This window comes from Octopus bimaculoides, chromosome 2 (assembly GCF_001194135.2).
Source record: "Octopus bimaculoides isolate UCB-OBI-ISO-001 chromosome 2, ASM119413v2, whole genome shotgun sequence".
NCBI lineage: Eukaryota > Metazoa > Mollusca > Cephalopoda > Octopoda > Octopodidae > Octopus > Octopus bimaculoides.
The window spans coordinates 11997522-12017175 of NC_068982.1; the positions used below are offsets into that span (position 1 = coordinate 11997522).

At 36.8% G+C, this 19654-nt stretch overlaps 1 protein-coding gene and 1 long non-coding RNA gene across 4 annotated transcripts in view; one reads left to right on the plus strand and one right to left on the minus strand.

Annotated features, from left to right (window-relative positions):
- Positions 1-1045, plus strand: part of LOC128250459 (histone-lysine N-methyltransferase SETMAR-like) — a 3938-nt gene extending 2893 nt beyond the window's left edge. The window contains exon 2 of the mRNA XM_052975537.1: positions 12-1045. Within this exon, the coding sequence (XP_052831497.1) occupies positions 12-413 (402 nt within the window). The 3' untranslated portion in view covers positions 414-1045. The remainder of the gene's footprint in view (positions 1-11) is intronic.
- Positions 1-19654, minus strand: part of LOC106873609 (uncharacterized) — a 101605-nt gene that overhangs the window by 58159 nt on the left and 23792 nt on the right. For 2 of the 3 annotated variants that reach the window (XR_001409902.2, XR_008266477.1), the window contains exon 3: positions 1678-1757. The exons of the other annotated variant lie outside the window; for it this stretch is intronic. This is a non-coding gene — a long non-coding RNA (uncharacterized LOC106873609). The remainder of the gene's footprint in view (positions 1-1677; positions 1758-19654) is intronic. 3 annotated transcript variants of the gene reach the window in all.

Below are 19654 nucleotides of genomic sequence, written 5' to 3' on the forward strand. Positions count from 1 at the left end.
TTTATTTTCAGATCATGAAAATGGAATGTCAAGTTAAGAAAAACAAGCATTTTCAACACCTCCTCCTGTTTGCTTTTAATCAAGGTTCTAAGGCCACAAAAGCTGCTCGCGACATTTGTGCTGTGTATGAAGAGGGTGCCATAGCTGAAAGAACCACTCGTGATTGGTATGCCAAGTTCAAAAATGGAAATTTTTACCTCAAAGATGCACCTCATTCTGGCTGTCCAGTTGAGTTCGATGAAGAACGATTAAACCAACTTTTGCACGAAAATTCTCATCAAACGACAAGAGAACTGGCAGAGAAAATAGAATGTTCTCACACTGCTATAGAGAAGCATTTTCACTCAATGGGAAAGGTTCAAAAGTATGGAGCATGGGTTCCGCATGCTTTCAGTGACAACAAAAATCAATGAGCCACAATCTCTGCTGGTTTGCTTGCTCGTCACCGCTCAACTCATGGACACAAGCAACGATTTCTTTACTGAATCATTACTGGCGACAAAAAATGGTGCCTGTACATCAATATGAAGCAGCGTTAGGATTGGCTTAGCCCTGGTAAACAAGTGACACCGTGCGTGAAACAAGATCTTCATCCGCGTAAAACGATGTTGTGCATATGGTGGGACTGGGAAGGGATTATCCATTATGAATTGCTTGAACAGAACCAAATGGTCAACGTGGAACTCTATTTTCAACAGATGGAACGACTAATTGGCAGCATGGAGTTCTTCAGCTGCACGACAACCCCCGCCCTCATATTGCCAATATGACCAAGGAAGCCATTCAACTGCATGGCTGGGAAGTGCTGCCACACCTGCCCTACTCTCCTGATTTGGCACCAACGGATTTCTACCTCTTTCGATCTCTTTCAAATGCTATGCACGGAGTTTCATTCAATACTGATGCGGAACTGAGAGTTGAAATCGGGTGATTTCTACCAACGAGGTATTGAAAATCTTGTCGAACATTGGGAAGAAGTTGTAAACAACAAGGGTGGATACATTATTGATTAATTAGTTGTTATTTTTTTTATTAAACCTGTTAAAAAATTTAAATTTAAATAAACAGAGGGAACTTAGTTGCCAACACAGTGGATTAATTTAAGACTTTAGCTCTTATTTCTAGCAGGTAGATGCTTGTTAAGTATCATTACGCTTCGTACAAATTCATAATTCATAGATATATAATGCTATTGCGCCTGCGATCACCAATGTCACTGCTGGTGATATCATCAATTTTAAAATTTATCCACAGATGATATGATCAGTAGTGACATCTGATTTCAAATCTCAGTGTTTGAATATTTTGCTTATATATATATATATATATATATATATATATATATATATATGTATGTATGTATGTTTGTGTGTCTGAGTTTGTCCCCACCACCATCACTTGACAACCAATTCTGGCACGTAACTTAGCAGTTTGGCAAAAGATACTGATAGAATAAGTACTAGGCTTACAAAGAATAAGTCCTGGGGTTGATTTGTTTGACTAAAGGTGGTGCTCCAGCATGGCCATAGTTAAAATGACCGAAACAAGTAAAAGAATAGAGAGAGAGGAGGGGGAATTCTGAGTTCAAATACCACCAAGGTCAACTTTGCGTTTCATCCTTTTGGGATTGATAAAATAAGTACCAGTTGAGTACTGGGGTTAATGTAAGCGACTTACCTTTCCCTTAAAATTGCTGGCCTTGTGCGTAAATTTGAAACCAATATTATCCAGTCTATGCCAGCATTGAAAAATAGATGCTAAAACAAAGAATATCATGGACAATGATTCTTTTAAGAGTATTTCACAATTATTAACTAAAATTCTTCAATAAACAAACAAAAAAAAAAAATAATAATAATAAATGTTAGAGATGATAAGAAAGGATAATAGTGCTGATATTTATTTCAAAATCGTATTATTTATATTTTCATTGATTTTTTAAAATATTTATGTTTCTATACATTGTTAAAATATTTTGATTAAAATTATTGATGTTTATTTTCAAAGCCTTCTATATTAATTTTATCTTCGGTCATTAGTTTTTCCAAAGAGTAAGCTCAGTTTATTGTTTTTTTTAATCAGCAATTCACTCTTTTCTTCTTCTTTATTTCAAATATATTCATATTTATACTGACAATTTTATTGTTTCACTTTTTTTCTTTTTATCTCATAGGATTAAAATTTTCTGATAACATAATTGCTTAGTGCACTTTTAAATTCAATAATTTTTTACAGTTTATATATGCATAATTTTTGTGGTTTTGAATTTGATGAAGTGAACATTTTAGTTGTGATCTCAAGATGTTTATAACTAATGTTCATTTGTCATTAAACATAAAATAAATGCACAAATTCAAGCAAACTGCCACCCATTTACACCATTTAACAAAACTGTGAGAAACTTCCCTTTGGAAAATTTTAATACAATTATTAGTATTAGTAACTGTGTGTTCTTAAGTACAGCTAGTCAGGTCAAGGTTAGCATTTTGGTAGTTTGGTGTATTGACCCCATGACATTGGTTGGTGTAAATTTTTGTATGCTGTGTACTCACTTTGAGTCAGAAGATGAAAATATATGCAGCCTTATCTGCTGCAGTTTTATACCTATTTGTGTACCAGTTGATAGTGGAGGCGCAATGGCCCAGTGGTTAGGGCAGTGGACTCATGGTCATAGGATCGCGGTTTCGATTCCCAGACCAGGCGTTGTGAGTGTTTATTGAGCGAAAACACCTAAAGCTCCATGAGGCTCCGGCAGGGGATGGTGGCGAACCCTGCTGTACTCTTTCACCACAACTTTCTCTCACTCTTACTTCCTGTTTCTATTGTGCCTGTAATTCAAAGGGTCAGCCTTGTCATACTGTGTCACGCTGAATATCCCCGAGAACCACGTTAAGGGTACACGTGTCTGTGGAGTGCTCAGCCACTTGCACGTTAATTTCACGAGCAGGCTGTTCTGTTGATCGGATCAACTGGAACCCTCGAAGTCGTAAGCGACGGAGTGCCAACAACCGGTTGATATGAATATCTGTTATCACTCACGGAGTTGATGATAGGAGCCACCATGCAAATTTCAAGGAATCTGACAGGTTTGTTAGACACTTCATGTAGATATTTCCAACTCAGTTTGAGACTTCATCACCATAATAATATAAAAGCAGCACTTTTGGTGGTTACACCACCATTTCCATTATGACTTCCTATCAAATTCATACATGTTCAGCAAATTCTTCTGGTCCTTCATGGAATTTACAGTCGCATCCAGCCATGCCAGTTTTATTGAATTTACAATCCTCACAGTAACAACAGTTTGCATAAATAAACAGCGCATGCTTTAAAACGGTTGATGTAAATATACACGGAACCATTGTTGTGCGCTAATTGCTGATCTCAGCCAAAATGATTACTGTTAGTATATCCTAGTTGCCTGATAATAAAATAAAACTGTTGTCATAGGGTTAAAATGTCATAATTGCTTATTATGAATTCTGCATCTGCATATGTGCCAATGCAGAGTTTAAAATTATGTCATATTTTAGTCTTAAAAAACAGAAAGAAATCATGAATTCTGTGAATTCTGGACCAAATTCAGCTGCTTTAATTAAATGTATCCTGGAGGCAAAGTTATTAATACTTAGAAAAAAAAATCTAACTGGGTATTTAGCTTAAAAGTTCACAATCAGTTTAGCAGCTTTGGTGAATTTTCCTTTAATCTCTCACTACAAATAATAAATACTAGATTAGTTTTTATGCTCACTTGTTAGTTTTTCAGAACTATCTTTTATGATTAAAAACAAAATAAAGAAGAAAAGTAAAAACAGGAGAGAAACTGTAAATAAGTCTTCACAGGGAAACAAAGACGAAAACAAAATCTCACTGGATATTTATGCTTGTATCATCGTTATCAGATTCATTTTGTATTAACTATTCATTTCATGGTTGAGACTTTGCTGTATACACAAATGTTCTGGTTTGCCTGTAGTTATGCTGACACAAAATACAAGTGGGGAATATAATCAGAATTGAACTATAAAACTAGAAAAGATAATTTCCAGTCAGTTCATTAATGTATTTTATTTTATTCAATTTGATTTAATTATGAGGCACAGAAATATGAATATACCTTCATGCCTTATTCTTTGCTGGCAAAGATCAATATTGACAGATTTCCAATTTCTCTGGAGTTCTGCTCTACATTTTAAGCTTTTGGCTGATAATAAAGCTTCTGCTATTTTCACAGATGTTTGTTTTTCTGTTGTATGATTCTTTGATGCCTCAAAGCCCCATACAGCTTGTCAATCTGAGATTGTGATTCAGGTAATATTTAAAGCTGGTTTCTGTTTTTGTTTTCTATTATTTGAAGCAGTGCTAGCTACTGTATGCCACTTAGCCTTTACGTATTGTTAATATGCCTAGTAATCTTATGATAATGATCAAAGTATGCAGAGCAGTTTAGCAGTTGTTTTTACATAGTGACTCAGAGTTTTGAATACTAAACTGGATTTCATCAATGAAAGCATCAAATCAGAAAAAGACATACAAGGGTAGGCAATAGTAGGTATGCAGCTGCTTAATATGAGTAGAAAGTTCTTTTCATTTCTATATCACAAATGCAATGTAAAGTGACCAAGACCTTTGGAGATATGCTGTGCTTGAGAAGACCTAGCAAGCCAAGTGACATCATAGCCATGGTTGATGCCAGTGTCGCATAACTGGCCTGTTTAAAGTACCCTTCAATAGTCAGGCAATATGATGTACTTGAGAAGACCTGTGGCCGATGCCAGTACCACCTGACTGGCACATAAAAGGCACCATTCAAATGTGACTGATGCCAGTGCTGCTTGACTGGAACCCATGCTGGTGACATGTAAAAAGAACTATTCGAGCATGGTCAACGCCAGTGCCACCTGACTGGCCCCCCATGCTGGTGGCATGTAAATAGCATCATTCAGGCATGGTTGATGCTTGTTCTGCCTTACTGGCTCCCATGCCAGTGGCACATAAAAAGCACCATTCAAGCATGATTGATGTCAGTGCCACCTGACTGTCTCCTGTGTTGGTGGCACATAAAAAAAGCACCCACTACATTCTCGGAGTGGTTGGTGTTAGGAATGGCTTCCAGCTGTAGAAACTTGCCAGATCTGATTGGAGCCTGGTGCAGCCTCCTGGCTTGCCAGTCCTCAGTCAAACTGTCCAACCCATGCCAGCATGGGAAGCAAGCATTAAATGGTGATGATGACGATAATATGAGTTCTATGATTCTATGTTCTTTTTAATCAATTCTTTCTAAAATAAAATAATTATTCTTAATTTCTGATATTTATTATATAGCTGGCAAATTTACTAACGATGAAGGAAAGTAGAGGATAATCAAGCAGTACAGGAAAACAGAGAATGCAGAAATGGTTAGACAGACATGGACTGAAGAATTTCAAAGACCAGCTCCATCAAAATTAACAGTTTGCAGAATATGTGAGAAATTTGAGCAGACTGGATCAATTTGCAACCCACAGAAAAAGAGGTCAACAGGTCAGTGTTACCACTGAAGAAAATGATTAAATTGACCCCGGTATGCAACTGGTACTTAATTTATCGAGCCTGAAAGGACGAAAGGCAAAGTTGACCTTGGTGGAATTTGAACTCAGAACATAAAAACAGACGAAATACCGCTAAGCATTTTGCCTGGTGTGTTAACGTTTCTGCCAGCTCGCTGCCTTAAAAAAGAAGTAGAAGAATGGAAAGAACATTCCACTAAGCAACTTTATTAAGCAACTTTTTCCCACTCCTATATTGCCCAGTTTAAAATTAGTTGTGGATTTTTAGATTAGGAAAGCCACTCACTAAATATTCTTAAATCACATTGCTAATGTTTCTTTGATCTAGATGTGGAAGCTCTATTTTTTACACAAGTAAAATCTAATTTTTGCTTATGTAAAAACTACTCAAATACAGACATGTATGAAATTTCACCTTAGTTTTCTTTCAAATTGACAGATTAACTTTCATCAATAGATGAACAGAAATCTAACATGTATGTATGTGTCTGTCCGCCCCCCCCCCCACTGCTTGACAACCGATGTTGGTATGTTTATGTCCCCATAACATAGTGGTTCAGCAGAAAAGACTGATAGAATAAGTACTAGGCTTACAAAGAATAAGTTCAGGGGTCGACTTCTCTGACTAAAAGCAGTGCTCCAGCATGGCCCCAGTCAAATGACTGAAACAAGTAAAAGAATAAATGTACATTAGATCATTGTTGTCATGATTCTCATCCTTCCTTTTCTCCACCACCGCCTCCTCGTCATTTTAATGTCCAGTTTTCCATGCTTGATAGGTCAGATGAAATTTGTTTGTGATAGGTTTTCTATAGCCAGATGCCTTTCTTGTCAATGACTCTCACCTGTTTCCCAGCAAAGAAATACCAATTCTTTTGGAAACTTGTAACAGTGAAAATAATGATGCATGTTTACAGCAATGGCATGATGTCAAGACAGGCACACACACACACACACACATTACAGACTGCGTTTAATTTTTAAAATTTCTTCTTGCTTCCTTCTACCAAATTGATTCCTAAATCTTTGGCTGACCCAATATCATAGTTGAAGACACGTGCCCTAAGTGCCACACAGTAGGCCGGAACCCAAAACTACAAGGTTAAAAAGTGGACTTCTCAGTCACATAGTTTCAGCTGTGTCTAGATGAATAATTAAAACGCCTCACTCACAATCTAATGGTTCAAATCTTGACTGTCAATTGAATTATTCAACTCATCTGCCTACTTTTTTTTTATTGGTTTAACAAATGCTACACTGCACTGTTCTTTAAGGATAGAGTAATATAGATTGCCAACAGAACTTTAATTTTTTCTTCAGCAATTGTATGAATGTGTTTGGATGAATGGTTATGAATATTTTGCATTATTAAAATGTCATATAATCAGTGATAATAGGTTTTTATGTGAATTGAAGGAATGAGTTTGAAAATTTGGCATTTAAACATTTTTATTTTAATATCATAATGTGAACAATAGCACCAACAGTTATAAGTTTCCAACTGGCCACTCATTTTGTTTACTGCATTTTGCAATTCAAAAGCGACAAAAGATTGTCTCCGTAACTCCTCAGGCAGAATAAATACTGATATACCTTCTTCAATTTTCTCATTCACAAACACATACAAACACACTCACAAGCACACACATTACATACACACTCAACAATCACCCATACAGTTTCTGTCTATCAATTTTTATTTATATGGCATTGGCCAATCCAAAGATGATGAGAGCAGACACAATGGTGCTGCCAGTGTGATTGAACCTAGATATGCATCATTGTGAAGTAAGCTCCTTAACTACACAGCCATTCTTGCACTCATTGAAAGACCTTTTATGATTATTATATTTTAACGAGCAGCCATGGGTTCAGATACAGGCTTGGCTGTGTGGTAAGAAGTTTGCTTTCGGCCCCTACTCCTTGAAAATGGTAGAGGAGTAGGGGCCGACACAGGACGTGGTTCCTCCTGATGATGTCTTTAACCACTGGATCCTATAAAAGAGCTCTTGAGGTAGCAAACCATGAAACTTGGTTGGAATTCCTTCCTAAGGAGCAGCCATGGGTTTAGATGCAGGCTTGGTTGTGTGGTAAGAAGTTTGCTTCTCAGCCACTTGGGTTCAGTCCTGCTGTATGGCATCTTGGGCCAAAGTCTGTTACTAGAGCTCCAGGCTGACCAAAACCTTATTAGTGGATTTGGTAGATGGAAACTGAAAGAATCCCATCGCATATATGAGTGTATGTTATTTTCTCCTTGGCTTGATTTCATGTGATTGCTGTAAACGAATGTCCCTGTCATGTAAGTGGTGTTGTTTGTTTTCAGTCTTCCATAGAAACATGGCTACTCTTTTACTTGTTTCAGTCATTTGACTGTGGCCATGCTGGAGCACCGCCTTTAGTCGAGCAAATCGACCCCAGGACTTATTGTTTGTAAGCCTAGTACTTATTCTATTGGTCTCTTTTGCCGAACCGCTAAGTTATGGGGACGTAAACACACCAGCATTGGTTGTCAAGCGATGTTGGGGGGACAAACACAGACACACAAACATGCACACACGTACATATATATACATATATACGACAGGCTTCTTTTAGTTTCTGTTTACCAAATCCAGTGACAAGGCTTTGGTCGGTCCGAGGCTATAGTAGAAGACACTTGCCCAAGGTGTCACACAGTGGGACTGAACCCGGAACCATGCGGTTGGTAAGCAAGCTACTTACCACACAGTCACTCCTACGCCTGGTCACAAGAAAACATCACCTTTCATGAAACAGGTGAGAGCTGGTGTCAGAAATGGGCATCTGGCTGTAAAAAAATCTCCCTCAACAAATTCTGTCTGACCCATTTTCTTTCCTTTTCTTTCTTTTTTGTCAGACCCACTACAAGAAAAGTCCTCCTGATATTGTCATATCATGACAGTATTTTTGTAAAACATATAGTGACGAGGAGAATGTTAGTTTCAATTGTCTAGCATAATTTATTCTTACCCTTTTATTGGTTGTCTGCAAAGTTCTCTTTCCACAATTGAAAAGGAAACAAATAAACAATTTATCAGCGAAATGTGTGAAAAATTTTAATGCATTCTCCAATATTTTTGATCAATAGAAAACAATCTATATACCATTCCTTCTGTTACTGTTATGTCTCAAAACCGAAATTGTTTCTGAGATTCTTATTTTTGATGTCTCACCTAGACTAGCTCTCACTTGTAACCACAATGTTGCAACCTGCAAGTTGTTTAAAATTGTAATCAGCACACTTAAATAGAATCTCTTCTGCATTCCTTAAGGGCCTTTAATATGAGATGATTATGTATTGGTAAATGAAGACAGTTAAAATTTCCAATGAATTTGTATGCGGTGTCAATAATATGAAACTGATGTTTGTTGAAGATAAGAATTTTGAATGTAGCCAGTCAATAGGTAAGTTAATAGATGATATACCTTACATTATAAGCAAGCGCGTGCTTCTAGTAGTATTATAAATACTCTATATCAAGTATGATCATTAATTTTCTTGTGGTAGGGAAGAAAAAGTAAAAAGAAAAAGAAAAATGCAAAAGAGAGATACTAGCAATATAAAATTTTAGTCACATATTTTAAAACCTATTTTTCATGCTATTATTGAGTTTGAGAAAATAAATTAAATAGACAAAACATACTATGGAAATTAATTGCTAGTGAGGAGACGGTATTTCATTTTGCAATCATAATATACGTCCAAGTATATTCTTTTCTACTTTAGGCACAAAGACCGAACCTTTTGGAGAGGGGGAGGCAGTCAATTAGATTGACCCCAGTATGCAACTGGTACTTAATTTATCGACCCCCAAAAAGATGAAAGGCAAAGTCGACCTCAGCGGAATTTGAACTCAGAACATAAAGACAGGTGAAATACCACTAAACATTTCGCCAGGCGTGCTAATGTTTCTGCCAGCTTGCTACCTTTAATTATATTCTTTTCTACTCTAGGCACAAGGCCTGAAATTTTTGGCGAGGGGGCCAGTCGATTAGATCGACCCCAATATGCAACTGGTACGTAATTTATCGATCCTGAAAAGGTGAAAGGCAAAGTCGACCTTGGCGGAATTTGAACTCAGAATGCAAAGACAAATGAAATACTGCTAAGCATTTCGCTCGGCATGCTAATGTTTCTGCCAGCTCGCCACTTGATACGTCCAAGTATATTAAAGGTTTACAAGTCAGTACTGTGCCTTACTTTTGTGTTAGCAGTGCAATGTTCTCATGTTTATAAATTTTAGAAAACTATGGAAATTATTAATCTCTATCAGAGTTCCAACCACATTTGTTCTATAAAAGAAACTTATGGTTTTGGTTTCATGTTGTATGAACAACTTTCATGGTATTATACACAATTGTTTTTTAATAAATTTGGTTGGAGGGGGGGGGGAGTCAACTATATCACCTTCAGTATTTTATTAGTATTTTTGGTAGTGACCCTAGAAGAAAGGAAATTAAAGTTGACCCCTGTAGATGTTTAACTCAGAACATAGCAGGAATGACACTTATTTCTTTGACTTTTCTCCACCAATTCTGTCAGGCCGTTATTAATAAGTCAAAGAAAGTAAAATACAGTAAAATAAATTGATCAATATTCTATTTATCTCATACAAATGAGAAAGACAGTTGCTTGACTTTTCCTGATTAGAAATATTTGTCACTGAATAATTAGCACCATTGACTTTAAGGAACTGGGAAATTATCAAGTTTACATTCATGCTTTTGCCAAAACCATTAATAACACAAGTAAAGAGAAAATAAGATGCCTGGGAATTTAAAAAAAAAAAAATGAGGTCAGAACCTTAAATATTCAGATACCTTTTGCCTTATACCTACTATTTTAAGGATGAAATGATGAAGCCAGTGTGAACTTTATGTTAAAAATATATCATAATCTATTTTAGTTTCAGATTATTTTCCTCTTATTTACTGAAATGCTTTTCTATTATTCTATCTACATAACAATATCAAAAGACTGTCATATAGTTCTTTAAACAAAGGGGAAGAAAAATTACTTTGTAATTTTTTTTTTTTTTAATGTGTGTTTCTAATAAGATTTTAAGCAGTTTTCTTGTATTTGAGTCGATCTTTAAAATCCGAAATTCATATGATTTTACTTTTATCTTCAAGTTGTAATTTTCAAGCTGTAATTAGAAAACAATTCATTCAAAAGAAAGAAATTATCACTATAAAACTGATATTGTTTTTGGTTTTACATTTTTCTTTACCAAATTTTGTTTAGTATTTCCTGAATTTCTTTCTGTTAATAGCCTTTCTTGTTAATGTTGCCATTTGTTGATGGAAAATTGATGGGAAAAAAAAACAATTGCTAGTAGCATTATTGAAAATAAAAAAAATAAACGTTATATTAGAAACATAAAAGTTTCTATTTTTTTGCTTCGTTTAACAGATTAGGATGTTACCAGCTGTTCAATATTTTTCTAATCATACATTAAGTAAAAAAAAAAAAAAGGGATGTTTTCATGTATTTCTTTCTCTTAATTTCTCAAAAATCAAAATTTCTCAACCCTCAGTAATTCATTAATTTCTTTCCTTTTGTTGTATTAATAATTTTTGGAAATCCTCCTCTGTACAGCATTCTTTGTTTTCAAAATCAATGGAAATTATTTCCTCTGCTTATTCATATACATTATTTATAAGTATACGAGTCACATTGTCTGATCTGATTGAAATGATATTTAAGCAACATAACAGTTCTTTTTTCCTAAGATTTTTAACAATTTTACTTCTTTTTTGTTGTTGTTATTTATAGCTTAATCAAAAGACAAAGAATAGTGTCCGTGACCTTTTTAGAAAGTCTCCAGGACTGGTATGGGAAAGAGAGGAAGATACAAGATATTTTGATGTCCTACTTCCAACTATGACAACTCAAAAATTGTTCTATCTTTATGCTGGAAAGCGCTGGTATAAATACTTGAAACAGAATGGACACTGATAAAGATACCCTGATGGTGGTATTAAGAAAACCAGAGACCAATTAAGTCTACTGCCTGTTTGATTAGCTTCCATACAATTCCTGTCTACCCTATTTTGAAATTTCCCTTACATGTGGCTAAGGACAACCTTAAGCTATCATAGAAAACACTTGGTGAAAGTGAAGCATCACGGGATCAGATGTGGAGGCACAGGATTCCAAAGGAAACTTTCAAAACCCACAAATATGCTTTCACTATTTTTACTGAATGTTGATCAGTACAGTAGAACCACACAGTACGAGTGCCCCACTGTACAAGTAATTTGCTGTACAAGCCGAGACTTGTGTGAATTTTTGTCTTGAACTACGAGCAGTACAAGCACACAAATTGTCCCATCTTTAAGGTAATTCAGTTAATAAAACCAGATTACATATTTCTTTTGCATTCTCTTTTTTATAATTGTCATTTTACTTTTAACTACATCTTTTCTGTTTTAAACCCCATAAAAATTATCTTTGAGTGGTTTTCCAGAGCTGGAACGGAATACAGTAGTCTCCTGATATTTGTGGGGGTTACGTTCCTAGCGCACCCATGCTATGGATAATGAAAAATTGCAAATATTAGACATGGTCCATAAAAATGCCTATAATGTCAAAATATAACATAAAATATTATATATATACATATATATATATAATATTTAATAATAATTTAATAAAAAATAAAGTAAAATGTATAGTTACTCATCAATAATGAATGATATTAAGACGACGATGATGAAAGTAATGAAGGTAATGACTGTACAGCAAAGATTTAAAACTCTTCAGGTGACACCTCTTCTTCAGGTGTTTTAGGAGATGTCATATCTTCTTGGGCTTGAGGAACAATGTGATGAGAAGTTGCTGTCATTTGTTTCATGGTGGTGAGGAGAGTTTTATATGTCTGCATGGCAGCATCATTGGAGATGATGTTGGAGAGACTGAACCATGCTTCCGCCTTCCCTTGCAATTCCTTTGTTGTCCTTAAAAGGTCGGACAGATGTTCGATTCTCAGGCCCACCTCATCCTCCTCTCCTCTGGATCTGACGCTTCTTCTTCTTCGCTGGCAGACTTAGTTTAATTCTAACAAATCTTCATCTGACAGGGTTTCAGGGGAGCATCAATGAGATTGTTGACCTCATCTTGTGTGATGTCATCAAAACCTTCGCCTCCAAGTACCTTTGCCAGTTTCACTGCATTCTTGACAGCCTCGTGCTGAAAATGTTCAGATGTGAAGCCCTCATAGTCCTGGACACACTCTGGCCACACCTTCTTCCAGCATGCAATGTGGGTTTCTTTTTTTCCTGTCTTTAAGAGCAGCGTGGATGACTGACAGGCCCATTGCGATCGTGAAGTTATGCCAGTAACTCCTTTAACTTGAAATTCTTGTCCGAATCCATTGTGTCCACAAGATGTTGGAGAGAGTTCTGAATGTAAAGTGCCTTGAAGGTACAGATCACACCTTGATTCATAGGCTGGATGAGGGAGGTGGTGTTAGCAGGGAGGAACTCGACTTAGACTCCCTTGTGATTCAAATCCAAAAGATGACCACCAGCATTATCTATAGCAAGCAACACTTTGAATTCCATGCATACGGTCTGGAGATATTCCTTGGCTTGAGGGATGAAGCATTGGTGGAACCAATTCAAAGTTAGACTTTTGGTAATCCAGGTATTGGGGTTGTGCATCCAGTGGACAGGCAGCAGGTTTTTATTCTTATTTTTGAAAGCCCTCGGGTTTGGGAATTGTAGATAAGTCCTGGTTTCATCATGAAGCCATCAGCATTACCGCACATAATTAGCATCACTCTGTCCTTCTGTGCCTTAAATGCTGGGACTCTGGCTTTGTCCTTCATGATGTACATTCTGGAAGGCATCTTCTTCCAGGACAAGCCAATCTTGTCCATATTGAAAACCTGTTCCGGCTTGTATCCCTTGTCCTTGATGATCTGCCTGAAGGTCTCAAGGTGCTTCTTGGCGGCTTCTTTGTCAGCTGATGCTGTCTCTCCATGCAGGGAAACACACTTTATTTTAAACCATTTCTGGGAACAGTCAAACCATCCCTTGCTGGCATCAAAATCTTTGGGCTCCGGTGCTGTCAATTGTCTTGGTTGCAGTTCTGCGATGCCTTCACTTCCATCTCCTCTGTTGAACTGCTGGTATAATTTCCACACTTTTTTGCAGATGATGTTATCACTCAAGGGAATGTTTTTCTTCTTGCAGTTACTGATCCACAATGTCAAGGTAGATTCCATTCTGACCAAATGCTTATTTCTCACTGTTGTTTTGGCACTTTTGCAGAAACTTACTCCTACGGTAGACCCGATTGCTACCTCGTTCTTCTCTATGTAGCGTATAGTGCTTTCGTTGACATCATAACAGTGACTTACTGCAGCATATCTTTTACCTTCCCAGAGCATATCCAGCAATTGTACCTTCTTGTGGAACATCATAACTTTTTTCTGGCACTTAGGTTCACTACCAGAAGTCTTAGAAGGTAGGGTGTTATCTTAGGGCTTTAATAACATGCTGCGAAAAACAACACTCAACAAAACACTCGAGATAGCTACTGGATGCAGTTTTTCCCCTCAAAACTGTACAAAATCTTTCTTGCGTTTAATATGCACATACCACCAATGGGAGATTGAGCAGAGACTAAAAATAATCATGGTATTGAAAAATTAGTTTGTATTACCACTAGATACAGTAATCAGTACTATAATAATAACAATAAGAGAGTGAGAGATTGCCACGAAAGAAGTCATAAAAAATTGTAGATGATATTTACAATTCCACGAATATGTGGTGGTTTCCACAAACAATTATTCATTCCACGAATAACTGGGGGTACACTGTAAATATATTTTAGTTAATTTCAATGGGGGAAAATTGATTTGTAAAACGAGTAAATTGTAAGACAAGCTCGGTCAGGGAACGAATTAAACTTGTACTACGAGGTATCGCTGTATTTTAATTTTTTGTTGAAAATTAGAATAAAAAGAACAATGACAATGCCTCTTTTTGAGTCTTCTCAGACTGGTCAGAATAATGTGGTTGGTGTCCAGTAAGAATATCTTGCTGGAAAAACTTGCACAGAAGGAAGAGAACTAGAGAGTCTGGTCTAATGCTTGTATTAAAGTAACTTCTGGTAAAGATATTAGAAGACCATGTGACAGTGTTAAACTAAACATCTACCACATAAAACATTTTCTGAGTTAGTAAGTTGCTAAGAGTATGTACATATGTAAACCAGAATCAAAAACAAAAGATAAGGTGAGAAATTCCATTTTTTAGTACCCATGAACTGTGTCTCCTTTCCTTGTTTATGAGTTTCCATCTTTTACTTAATGGGGCATCTCAAAATACTTCATACAGCCAGTTATATATGCCTTGCTCTCACGACTGGAAATGTACAACATCACTTGTACAAGAGGGGAGCTTGTTCACAGCCATCCCATGATATCAAGACAGGGGCAGGATAGCTAGAAACAAACACACACACACACACACGCATACGATATCAAGATGATTTTGCTTGTGTTAGTTTACGTTCCTGACAGAAGTGTGTTGTAGCTTTGCAGCTGAGGGAATTGTATTTGGCTACAAAAGTAACTGCAATTAGCAAATATCCAACGTAGTAGAATCTATTCCATTTATGGCAACTTGGAAAAACTGGGAAAACGTAAAATAATTATTTTTAAAAACTGTATTAATTTCCATTAAACTCAGCAATCAACTATTGACCCTTCATCTTCTTTCTGACAAATTAGTAAATATTGATTTCAGATTTTGGCAGAAGGACAGCAGATTTGGGGGAAGGAGTAAGTCGCTTACATTGACCCCAGCGTTCAAATGGTGCATATTTCATCAACCCCCGAAAGAAAGAAAGGCAAAATCAACCTCAGCAGTATTCGAACTCAGAATGTAAAGACGGATGAAATATAGCTAAGCATTTTCCTGGCATGTTAATAATTCTTCCAGCTCTTTTACTCTTTTACTTGTTTCAGGCATTTGACTGCGGCCATGCTGGAGCACCGCCTTTAGTCGAGCAAATCGACTCCAGGACTTATTCTTTGTAAGCCTAGTACTTATTCTATCAGTCCCTTTTGCCGAAATGCTAAGTTACGGAGACGTAAACACACCAGCATCGGTTGTCAAGCAATGTTGGGGGAGGGGACAAACACAGACAAACAAACACACACACACACACATATATATATATATATAAATATATACGACGGGCTTCTTTCAGTTTCCGTCTACCAAATCCACTCACAAGGCTTTGGTCGGCCCGAGGCTATAGTAGAAGACACTTGCCCAAGGTGCCACACAGTGGGACTGAACCCGGAACCATGTGGTTGGTAAGCAAGCTACTTACCACACAACCACTCCTGCGCCTATTGACAAATTAATAAATATGGTGCCCTACTTTTGTGATATTGATTTTTTACACATGCATACAGGTCAAAATTTGGAGGAAAGAAAACAGTTGATTATATTGACACTTGTACTTGACTGATGCTTAATTTATCAACCCCAGGAGGATGAGAGGCATAATTGATCTTGGAGGCACAAACAGCTTCTTCCCAGCTTGCTTGTTGTTAGCCCTGTGATCCTGGGTTCAGTCTCACTGTATGGCACCTGATTCAAGCATCTACTATAACCATGGGCTGACCAAAGCCTTGTGAGTAGTGAATTTTGTGGATGAAAACTGAAATAAAACCATCACACACACACACACATTTCTGTGTGTGTGTATGAGAGCGTGCGTGTGTGTTGTTTTTGTATATATCCTGCCCTTGTTTTGATATCATGTGATGGCTGTAAACAAGCTTCCCTGTCAGACAAGTGGTGGTGTTCATTTCCAGCATTGCATAAAAATAAAAACATTGGGAAATGATACCTTGCTTTGAAACAGGTGAAGGTTAGTGACAGGAAGAACATCTAACCGTAAAAAATTTGCTTCAACAAATTCGGTCTGACAATATGCAACCACGAAAGAGTGGAGGTTCAATAACGATGATGTGGGATTTGAACTCAGAATAAATAGAGCTTTCAGCATATAAAGAGATATAAGCAATGTGTCTGATTTTTTAAAAGATTTTTGCCAATACACCATTGGTGATATTAACTGAGTTTCTGTTATAACGACTATAAGAAAGTAGTTAGTTTTGTAGGAAACAGATCTTAGCTCTTTCTTGTTTCTGTCATTAAACTGTGGCCATGCTGGGGCACTCACTTGAGTAGTGGTTTTGGTAGATGGAATCTACCAAATCTATTGGTCCAATCAATGAAACAACCTGCCTGTGAAATCAGTGTGTGAGTGCCTGAGCACTCTACTAACGCATATACCTTTAATGTAGTTCTCAAGGAGATTCAGCATGACAAGACATTTGAACAAGGTCGTTGCCAGTGCCGCTGGACTGGCTCCTGTGCAGATGGCACGTAAAATACACCATTTTGAGCGTGGCCGTTGCCAGTACCGCCTGACTGGCCTTCATGCCGGTGGCACGTAAAAGCACCCACTACACTCTCAGAGTGGTTGGCGTTAGGAAGGGCATCCAGCTGTAGAAACTCTGCCAAATCAGAGTGGAGCCTGGTGTAGCCACCTGGCTCACCAGTCCTCAGTCAAATCGTCCAACCCATGCTAGCATTGAAGGCGGACGTTAAACGATGATGATGATACACACACATACACACGTGGTTATTTTAGTTTCCATGAAAATTTGTATTATTTGCTTTGTCTTGCACCTTGAATTACATTATTGAATACTTTATGCTTGAGGACTTCTTATTTATGAAGACCCCCATGTATTCAAGATATATAAAATAGAAGTCTCTTGCCTGTATGATCTGTAAATATCAAGTATTACAAAGATGTAAAAAGAAGAACTAACAAACATGATAAGCTGTTAACTTGCTGTTGTGTATTGCAATGAAAATATTTAATTTATTAAGATGAATATATTTATTAATAACTTTTCATAATTAGTTTTACAAAACAAAATTAAAAGATGTTAATTATTTATATTAATTCTGCCAAATTCTTGTGCTTCAAAACATATCAATTAAATCAACAGACTATTGTTTATATGGCTGGTTCATTGTCTTTGTTGGTCATCTTCATTTTAACCTCCATGAAGACGAAGGTGGCGGTGGCAGTGGTGGTGACTCTCACCACCACCACCACCTTTGCCATAGTTTTAACATATTAATCATTGATTTATCATTTGTCTGACTCTAATATCTGGCACTAATTCAATAGTTATTGTCTGCAGGCTCAGATTAAGAACTAAGTAAAGTATGAACACGTTTAGGGTAACAAAAAAAAAAGAGGGGGGGGGCATCTGACTGTCATTTTCCTTTGTCAGATTTGCCATGGCGTAAATGATGTAGTTGAACTGGGGACCCAGAATAAATTGGAAACAACATGCATACACTGACACAAACACACATAAATGCATACACACTCATACACAAAGTTATAAATTTATTAAGCATATGTTCACACATGTATGAATATATACATATATGGTGAAGGCATGTGGCTTAGTGGTCAGCGTATTTGGCTCACAATTGTAAGGTCGTGAGTTCAATTCCCAGCAACATGTTGTGTCCTTGATCAAGGTCACTCAACTGCCAGTCCATTCAAAGGGACGGCCTTGTCCCATTCTGTGTCATGCTGAATCTCCCTGAGAACTACATTAACGGTATGCATGTCTGTGAAGTACTCAGCCACTTGCATGTTAATTTCATAAGCAAGCTGTTCCGTTGACCAGATCAACTGAAACCCACTTTGTCCTAACTGACGGAGTGCCAGATTTAGGATATATATATATATATATATATATATATATCCAAATTGAGAGACTGGAGCAGGTAAAATCCAGGTTACATTTGTTTCCTAGCTAGCAGATCCTCTGATGTAATAATTACTCAGTGAGGAGTACACAGCTAGCTAATCATCAGACCAAAGATACCTTAATTTTATGAGGGTTACTTTGTCATTAAGGAACCCCAAGTTAACTTACCAAAGATATGTACATACCGCCAGACTGGCCTTTGTGCCGGTGGCACATAAAAGCACCCACTACACTCTCGGAGTGGTTGGCGTTAGGAAGGGCATCCAGCTGTAGGAACTCTGCCAGATCAGAGTGGAGCCTGGTGCAGCCTTCTGGTTCGCCAGTCCTCAGTCAAATCGTCCAATCCATGCTAGCATGGAAAGCGGACATTAAACGATGATGATGATGATATAGAGATAGATAGATAGATAAAGAGAAAGAGAGAGAGAAAGATAAGGACCTGTGAGGGTAGAATGATGGGATATTTCCAATACAGCCCTAACCTCAAGCTTTAGGTTGTCTATACAACCAATTGAGTAAGATCAAAGTTTTTCAAGTGTAGAAAATCCAGGTGTCACAACAGTAAAACCATTGTTTGAGTTTAGTGAAGAGTAATATATAATCCAAATAAAAAGACAAAGAAAGATTTTATCACATCTCTAACAACCATTTGCAATTTTTTTTTTGTATCAACTCTGTTTTTAATACCAGTTCATGCAATAGAGCTAAGTCACAATGTACAGATTATTTACTGTTTTAAACATCAGAGTGGGACAACTTCAGACCTCAAAGTAAATTTAGGAAACTTAAGAAAGTAAACATAGATAATTTTAAAACCGTAGTTTAAATTCTAACAAGAAGGAAAGATGATAGCATCTTGTTACCATGATCAATATGAAAATGAAGAGTAGGTAAGAATTCCATTTGATGAACCCAGTATAATCTATGAATGCACAAATAATGCAATGAGATCATAGGCAGGATGACAGAGAAAGTGGTCTTTGTGGTAGATGCACAAGAGTAGTTAGCTGTAGGAATACATTCAGAATATATGCAGAATAATTTCCTTAGAGTGTTCAGAAGGTTGATTAGGCATAGTTGATAGCTTTTATTACCTCAGTGATTTAATTAACCATTGTGAAGTGGTGGTTGGAGACAAAGATGGCTATTGTAGAAGACACTCTTTCAAGGTACCACACGGCAGAACTACTTGAGAACTTCTTCATATTTATGAAGACCTATATATATATATATATATATATATAT